Source organism: Stomoxys calcitrans, chromosome 2 (assembly GCF_963082655.1).
Source record: "Stomoxys calcitrans chromosome 2, idStoCalc2.1, whole genome shotgun sequence".
Taxonomy (NCBI): Eukaryota; Metazoa; Arthropoda; class Insecta; order Diptera; family Muscidae; genus Stomoxys; species Stomoxys calcitrans.
The window spans coordinates 13155075-13164709 of NC_081553.1; the positions used below are offsets into that span (position 1 = coordinate 13155075).

At 39.7% G+C, this 9635-nt stretch overlaps 1 protein-coding gene across 1 annotated transcript; it reads left to right on the forward strand.

Moving 5' to 3' along the window:
- Nucleotides 1-4081: 4081 nt before the first annotated feature.
- LOC106080592 (seminase) lies at nucleotides 4082-4868 on the forward strand. Its single transcript, XM_013242009.2, has one exon. The coding sequence runs from the start codon at nucleotides 4082-4084 to the stop codon at nucleotides 4838-4840; it is 759 nt and encodes a 252-aa protein (XP_013097463.2). The 3' UTR covers nucleotides 4841-4868.
- The last annotated feature ends 4767 nt before the right edge of the window (nucleotides 4869-9635 follow it).

Below are 9635 nucleotides of genomic sequence, written 5' to 3' on the forward strand. Positions count from 1 at the left end.
ACATAGTGGTGTAGGGTATAATTTATAATCCAGGGTATTATAAGTTAGTGAATTAGTTTGTAACACCCAAAAGGAAGAGAGATAGACCCATCGATAAACATTCCGATCGACGTAGAATCACTTTCTGGTTCGATTTAGCTATGTCCGCCTGTCTGTCTGTCCGTCTGTCCATGTTAATTTGTGTACAAAGTACAGGTCGCAGTTTTCATCCGATTGTCTTTAAATTTGCATGTTTTTCGGCCTAGAGACGAACGCTTTCCTCAGTGACGACCACAATATACATAGAGTTTGGTCAAAATCGGTTCAGATTTAGACTTAGCTCCCATATATATGTTCGTCCGATTTGCAGTAATATTGCAATATAATGGTCTTTTGTTTGCCGATTTTCTCGAAATTCGGCAGGAGGGATTTCTCTTGACTCTCAATATTACTGGTGAATTTCATGGAAATCGGTTCAGATTTAGTTATAGCTCTCATATACATTTATATCGCCCGATTTTAACTTCTAGAATCATTGCAAGCGCATTTATTGATACATCTTGCCAAAATTTTGCAAAACCCTTTCCTCGACGACTGCCACAGTATCTGAGGAGTTAGCTCGAAATCGGTTCAGATTAGATATAGCTCTCACATATATGTTGGTCCGATTTTGAGAAATATTGCAAAACAGTGATCATTTGTGTTCCGATTCTGTCGAAATTTTGCAGGAAGGATTTCTTATGACTCTCGATACTACTGGTGCATTTCTAAGAAATCGGCATAGATTTAGATATAGCTGTCATATATGTTTATCGCCAGATTTTCAACCTAAGAGCCACTGCAAGCGCATTGTTTGACCAATTGACAAAATTTTGCATAGCGACGACTACCATATTATCTGTGAAGTTTGCTCGGAATCGGTTCAGAATTAGATATAGCTCCCATATATACGTCCGTCCGATTTTGGGCAATTTGCCGTAATGTTCTCATATGTCAACCGTAGTTTTTACAGTTTGAACATATTTGCTCGCCGAGGTCCGTCAAAACTGGTTCAGAATTAGATGTAGGTCCCACATTGTACTTATAGGGTAGGTGTAGGGTATTATACAGTCGGCACCGCTCGACTTTTGCCCTTCCCTACTGGTTTTTATTTAGAAAACATTTTTCTTAAAGTTGTGTCTATAGAAAACCCCTGTCCCCTTTCCCCTGGCTACGTCTTTGAACTACGTCCGTAAAGTTGTAGTTGTACTTCTTATCTTATACTAGCTGACTTATATGGAACAACATATTCCTTGAAATATTTATTTTCGACAATTAAAGAGCTTTTAGTGAAATACCATGCTACGAAAATAGTATATCGTATATAAGTCCTGTTTGGGGGGTGTTTTGGGGAGGGGGTGGACCCCCACAAATGTGGTCCCACATTTGGATAATAGATTTGAATTCTACTCGCAAAAACCTTTCATTTGAGTCCCATATTGCCATGGTCGGTAAATATGTCCGATTTAGGGGTGTTTTGGGGCTTTGGGTGGTCCCCCTAACGCTTGGTCCGACATTTGGATATCAAATATATGTTTGGTAGGTTTTAGGGTGGGGCGGCCCCCCTAGGTACCCTATCCGAAATTTGGATACCAAATTTTTATTTTTAGGGGACCATATGAGATCACACGAAATTTCGCTCAAATCGCACCACTCATCTCGGAGATCTGGCGTTTCTGAAATTTAGGGCAAGTTTGAATGTTTGCTTGTTTGTCGGTTTGTTTGTTTGTTCCGTATAGACTCCAAAACGGCTGAACCGATTACCTTGAAATTTTCACAGATTGTATAGGTTGGTCTGGAAGGAAACATAGGCTATACAATTTTTTGATATCGGAAGGGGGCGGAACCTCCCCCTTACCACAAAAGTACTACCCAAAAATAAAAGGCGACCGATCGAGCGATATGGAACTCAAATGAAAGGTATTCAGGAGTAGAGTACGAATTTCATATTAAAAATTGGGTCCAAGTAACTGGGGGCCGCCCCAACCCCAAAGCCCCCTGAAATAGTTTTTTTTGACAATCATGACAATATGGGACTCAAATGGAAGGTATTCGGGAGTAGATTGCGAATATGGTCAGGAAGGAGAAATAGACTTTATAATTTGTTGATTTCGGAAGGGGAGGGGACCCTCTCCCGTTAACACAAAAACAAAACCCAAAATCGAAAGTGGACCGATGAGGACAATATGGGTATCAAATGAAAAGTATGCGGGAGTAGATAGCGAATCTGGCATTCAAATTCATGTCGAAGAATAAGGGTCACCCCATCCCCAAAAACACGCCCAAAATGGGCACATTAGCCGATCACGGATATATGGGACTCGGTTTGTTTGTTTCGTATAGACTGAAAAACGGTAGAACCAATTTTCTCGAAATTTTCGCATATTGTGTAGGTTGGTCTGGAAGGAAACATAGGATTTATAATTTTTCGGTATCGGACGGGGGGCGGACCCCCTTACGCAAAAAAAAAAAACAACTCAAAATCAAAAATTTGCCAATCGAGACAGTGTTGTTATCAAATGAAAAGTATTGGAGAGTATAATACGAATATGGTATTAAAATTCGAGTCTAAGTACCTATCGGGCTTCCCCAACTCCAAACAGACATATTGGACGTTCATTTCAAGCTATTCGGTAGTAGATTTTGAACCTGGAATACAAAATCAGATCGAAGTATAGGGGGTTACGCCAACCCTCGAAAACGCTAATAGACCCATTACAACTATATGATACTTGGCTGAACGGATTTCCTTAAAATGTTCTTAGGTTGTGTATGTTTGTCTGGAAGGAAACATAGGCTATATAATTTTTAGATATCGAGTAGAGACGGACCCTTCCCCTTACACCAAAAACGCCGCCCATATCCGAAAGTGGTCCGATGGGCACAATAAGGGTATCAAATGAAAGGTATTGGAGAACAGAAAACGAATATGGTATTAAAATTTGGGTCCAAGTAATCAGCGGGGCACCTTCCCCCCAACCCAAAAACTCCTCTAAACAGATATATTCGAAGTTCATGTCAATATGGGGCTCAAATGAAAAGTATTAGGCAGTAGATTACAAATATGGCATAAAACATTAGGTCCCAGTAATGGGAGGTCGCCCACCCCCAAATATCCGCAAATGGGCATATTAGCCGACCATGGCTATATGGGACTCAAATGAAAGTTATTAGAGAGTAGATTACGAATATGACATTAAAATTTGCGTTCAAGTCAAGGTGGCGCTTTTCCTCCTAAAAATACCTCAAATTGATTATTTGACCTATTATGACAATATGGGACTCAAGTGAAAGATATTTCAGAGTAGAAAACGAATTTGATATTAAATTTTGGAGCAAAGTGTTTTGGGGTACGTCCTAAAGCACCCCCTAAACTGAACTTCATTTCCGTTGGGAATAAAGAACGCTAAGTGCCGATGGCCGCCCCAGTTCCAAAATACTCACCAAACTGTTCATATTTACCGGCCATGGCAATATGGGGCTCAATTAAAAGGGATTTGGAAGTGCAGCACGAATTTGATTTCCATGTTTAAGTCGAAATATCAGAGGTGTCATCCCTGCCCTAAAAACCACATTAGCCTAAGGAGTTCTTCCTTATTACCACCAGGAACCGAGAAGGGGCAAATTCTCACACATCAATGAGTGATGAACACCGCATTGTCCGATGTTCTCGCCAGGATTCGAACGCGTTCGGCGTCATAGGCTACAATGGCATGAATCCGATATCCGCATTCAGGGCGAAGTGTCCCCACCCTAAAAAGATATTAGAGTGTTAAAGAAACTGACAGACAGACACAGGTTTATTCGTAAATCGTCTTAGAATTTTTCCATGATCAAAACCGTGTAGACGAAGAAATGAATTTGCTTCGGTGGTGGCTATAAAAAGACTTATTGTGGGCTTTTCAATAGAATTGCAACATTCCAAAACAAAGAAGCGTTTCAATATATTTTGAAGTAAATATTAGAACAGACGTTTCTCCTAAGTTTTCGAAAAACAAAATATGTACTTATGCATTTGTCGCAAATATGGAGCTATTCAAAGTTTGACCTTCATCGAGTAATGATGGTGAAAATTTTTCCATTTTGCATTCTAACTTTATGGTTGTGGAGAGCAGCTGCTGCACGTAATGCTACAAGTATTGGACAGCGCATTGTGGGTGGTGAGGTAACCACCATTTCTGAGGAGCCTTATATGGTACAAATCTTGAATCAGGGTACCTTCTCATGTGGCGGATGCATGATAAGACAGCGCTATGTGCTTTCTGCAGCCCATTGCTTTGGTGGAACGAGGCCAGCTGATATAACTGTTGTCGCAGGTGCCACGAGACTTGCTGAAACTGGCATTAGAAGGAAGGTTAGCGATATATTCATACCACCAAGATGGAATCCAAATACCATGTACATGGATATTGCTGTACTCAAGCTGGCTTTTCCCATTACTGCTGATAGAGTGCAAACAATCGGTTTATATAGCGGCAATTTGAATCCCGGCATGATGGTTAAAGTGAATGGTTGGGGTCGCATCAGTGAAGGTGGCAGAATATCCCAACAAATACGTTCCGTACAAGTTCCAGTTATCGATCAGGACCGGTGTCGAAAGCAATACGAAGACGTAATTTATATTGGAAAAACTATGTTCTGTGCTGGTGTGCTTGGCTCCAAGGATTCATGCTCAGGCGATTCTGGTGGTCCCGTTGTATTCCAAAACTCGGTATGTGGTGTAGTCTCCTTTGGTGTTGGCTGCGCCAGAGATAATTTTGCTGGTGTTTATACACGAATATCTGAAGCAATAGATTTTATAAGAAATGCCTTGACAAAATGAAAAAATTTGAAAATTCAATAAAATATTAAAAAACAAGTAAAGGCGTGCTAAGTTCGGCCGGGCCGAATTTTATATACCCTCCACCATGGATCGCATTTGTCTTTTCCCAGCATCTCTTGATAGGCAAAAAACGATATAAGAAAAGATTTGCTCTGCTATTAGAGCGATATAAAGATATGGTCCGGTTTGGACCACAATTAAATTATTTGTTGGAGACCTGTGTAAAATGTCAGCTAATTCGAATAAGAATTGTGCCCTTTTGGGGCTCAAGAAGTAAAATAAAGAGATCGATTTATATGGGAGCTGTATCGGGCTATAGACAGATTCAGACAATAATTAAGTTATATGTTGGAGACCTGTGTAAAATGTCAGCCAATTCGAATAAGAATTGCGCCCTTTTGGGGCTCAAGAAGTAAAATAAAAAGATCGATTTATATGGGAGCTGTATCGGGCTACAGACAGATTCAGACAATAATAAACACGTATGTACAAAATTTCAGGCAACTCGGATAATAATTGCGACCTCTAGAGGCTCAAGAAATCAAGACCCAAGATCGGTTTATATGGCAGCTATATCAGGTTACGAACCGATTTGAACCATACTTAACACAGTTATTGGATATCATAACAAAATACTTCGTGCAAAAATTCATTCAAATCGGAAAAGAATTGCGCCCTCCAGAGGCTCAAGAAGTCAAGACCCAAGATCGGTTTATATGACAGCTATATCAGGTTATGGACCGTTTTAGACCATACTTGGCACAGTTGTTGGATATCATAACAAAACACGTCGTGCAAAATTTCATTCCAATCGGATAAGAATCACGCTCTCTAGAGGCTCAAGAAGTCAAGACCCAAGATCGGTTTATATGGCAGCTATATCAAAACATGGACCGATATGGCCGGTTTAAAATACCAACCGACCTACACTAATAAAAAGTATTTGTGCAAAATTTCAAGCGGCTAGCTTTACTTCTTCGGATGTTAGCGTACTTTCGACAGACAGACGGACATGGCTAAATCCACTTTAAATGACATGACGATCAAGAATATATATACTTTATGAGGTCTCAGACGCATATTTCGAGATGTTACAAACAGAATGACGAAATTAGTATACCTCCATCCTATGGTGGAGGGTATAAAAACAAGTTAAGCAATGTTAAACCCCCACAGCATTTAAACCCATTTTAAAGGCTTTTCATGTGGAAACTGTACAAAACACGCATACCTCAAGAGTTGGTAGCCAAATTAGGCCCTTCGCGAAATAGTACGAGAGGTCAACACGTCTATACAACTGAATAAGTACGCTTTTGCGACCTCTTTGTACCCTACACCACCCCTGTATCACTACTGGGGTACAGGGTATTACAACTTAGTCTAATACTTAAAAGAAAGAAAGATATGCCCCATAATAAGTATACGGATCGACTTTGAATCACTTTCTGATACGATATCGCTAGGGCCGTCAGTCTGTACGTCTGGCTGTCTGTCTGCCCATATTAATTTGCGTACAAAGTACTGATCCCAATTTTCAACCGATAATGTTCAAATTTTTCACAACCATTTGTCTGCTTTTTTATACCCTCCACCATTGAATGGGGGTACACTAAATTCGTCATTCTGCTTGTAACTCCTCGATATATTCGTGTAAGACCCCATAAGGTATATATATTCTTGATCGTAATGACAATTCAAGTCGATCTAGCCAGGTCCGTCCGCCTGTCTGTCGAAAGCAGGCTTACTTTCGAAGAAGTAAAGCTAGCAGCTTGAAATTTTGCAAAAATACTTCTTATTAGTGTAGGTCGGTTGGGATTGTAAATGGGCCAAATCGGTTCATGTTTTAATATAGCTGCCATATAAACCGATCTGTTGTCTTGACTTCTTGAGCCTCCAAAGGGCGCAATTATTATTCGATTTGGCTGAAGTTTCACATGAGGTGTTTTGCTATGATTTCCAATAAACTTGCTAAGTATTGTTCATATCGGTCCATAAGCTGATATAGCTGCCATATGAAGAGATCTTGGATCTTGACTTCTTGAACCACTAGAAAGTGCAATTTTTATCTGATTTGTTCAAATCGGTTCATAATCTGATATCGCTTCTATAAAAACCGATCTGGTGTCTTGACTTGTTCAGCCTCTAGAGACGGCAATTCTTATCGACTTGGTTGAAATTTTGCATAACTTCCAAAGACTCTGCTAAGTATGGTTCAAAAGGGTTCATAACCTGATATAGCTGTCAGTTAAACCGATCTTGGAACTTGAATTCTTGACTGATTATGTTCTGAATCGCTCTAAAACCTGATACAGCTCCCACATAAAGCGATCTTAATTTTTTATACCCACCACCGAAGGATGGGGGTATATTTATTTTGTCATTCCGTTTGCAACACATCGAAATATCCTTTTCCGACCCTGTGAAGTATATATATTCTTGATCAACGTAAAAATCTAAGACGATCTAGCCATGTCCGTCCGTCAGTCTGTTGTAATCACGCTACTGTCTTTAAAAAGAGAGACATTGGGCTGAAACTTTGCACAAATTCTCTTTATATCCATAAGCAGGTTAAGTTTGAAGATAAGTTGATATCGGACTATATCTTGATATAGCCCCCATATAGACCGTTCCGCCGATTTAGGGTCTTAGGCGCATAAAAGCCACATTTATTATGCGACTTTGTTGAAATTTGGGATAGTGAGTTGGGTAAAGTCCTTCGACATCCTTCTTTAATTTGGCTCAGATCGGTCCAGATTTGGATATCGCTGCCATATAGACCGATCCGCCGATTTAGGGTCTTAGGTGCATAAAAGCCACATTTATTATCCGATTTTGCTGAAATTTGGGGTAGTGAGTTAGGTAAAGCCCTTCGACATTCTTCTTAAATTTGTCTCAGATCGGTCCCGATTTGGATATCGCTGCCATATAGACCAATCCACCGATTTAAGGTTTTGGGGCCAAATTCGCCGAAATTTGGGACAATGAGTTGTGTTAGGCTCTTCGACATTTTTCTGAAACTTGGTTGAGCCAAATCCGATATCTCGATTTTAAGTCTTGGCCCCATAAAACGCGCATTTATAATCCGATTTCACTGAAATTTAAAACAGTGATGTTAGGTTTTTCGATGTCCGTGTCGTATATGGTTCAGATCGGTTTACTTTTAGATATAGCTACTTAAAAGACCAATATTTTTATACACAATTGAACAATGACTAGTATTTATAAGTATTTGGTCCAAATCGGAACATATTTTGATATATTTATGCATTTTTCACCGAATTTTGACGAAATGTGGTTTACATATATACTCGAGGTGGAGGGTATCCAAAGTTCGGCCCGGCCGAACTTTACCCCTTTTTACATGTTAGAGGTTACTTTAAAGTTTTTAGAGCGCACCACAAGCCGAAAACTGGCATAGGTGTACGTCCATAGTGGCATAGGGCGGATTAATATCTACACCCTCTTTCCAACCTAACTTAACTGCTGGAAGGATAGTTAGCACAACCCCTGGTAGGGGGTAAGTAGAACTCCGGTATGACAGTTAGTACAACTACCGGTAGGGTAATATGCAAAACTATCGTAAGGGTGTTGTGCTAACTTTTTGATGGTATTGCAGAAAATAAAACGTTGTTGATACAATTGGCAGATGCAAAATGGGACTGATTGATGGAATTGATATATCGGTAATTAGCATTTTCTTTTAACCCTATTTATTGTATCGTAGTTAAGATAAGTTCTGAACTATGAAAATAACCAAATTGTGGTTTAAACAATTTAAATTATTTTGACATTGTTATTTTTTTTTACCCTCCACCATAGGATGGGGGTATACTAATTTCGTTATTATGTTTGTAACATCTCGAAATATGCGTCTGAGACCCCATAAAGTATATATATTCTTGATTGTCATGTCATTTTAAGTCGACCTAGCCATGTCCGTCCGTCCGTCTATCCGTCCGTTTGCCTGTCGAAAGCAAGCTAACTTTCGTAGGAGTAAAGCTAGCCGCTTGAAATTTTGCACAAATACTTTTTATTAGTATAGGTCGGTTGGGATTGTAAATGGGTCAAATCGGTTTATGCTTTGATATAGCTGCCATATAAACCGATCTTGAGTTTTGATTTCTTGAGCCTCTAGAGGGCACAATTCTCGTCCGATTTGACTGAAATTTTGCACGTAGTGTTTTGGTATCACTTCCAACAACCGCGTTAAGTAGGGTTCATAATCTGGTATAGCTGTCACATAAACCGATCTTGGATCTTGATTTCTTGAGCCAATAGAGAGCGCAATTCTCATCCGATTTGGCTGAAATTTTGCATGATGTGTTTTGGTATCACTTTCAACTACTGCGCAAAGTATGGTTCAAATCCGTCCATGTTTTGATATAGCTGCCATAAAAACCGATCTAGGCTCTTGACTTCTTGAGCCTCTAGGGGGCGCAATTCTCGTCCGTAGTGTTTTGGTATCACTTCCAACAGCTGTGTTAAGTATGATTCAAATCGGTTCGTTATCTGGTATAGCTTTCATATAAACCGATCTTGGATCTTGACTTCTTGAGCCAATAGAGAGCTCAATTTTCATCCGTTTTGGCTGAAATTTCGCACTAGATATTTTGTTATGACTTCCAACAACTGTGCTAAGTATGGCGCGTATCGGTACATAACCTGATATAGCTGCCATATAAGCCGATCTTGGGTCTTGACTTTTTCAGCTTCTAGAGGGCGCAATTCTCATCCGATTTGACTGAATTTTTGTACAAATTCTTCTCTCATGACCTTCAACATACGTGTCTAATAT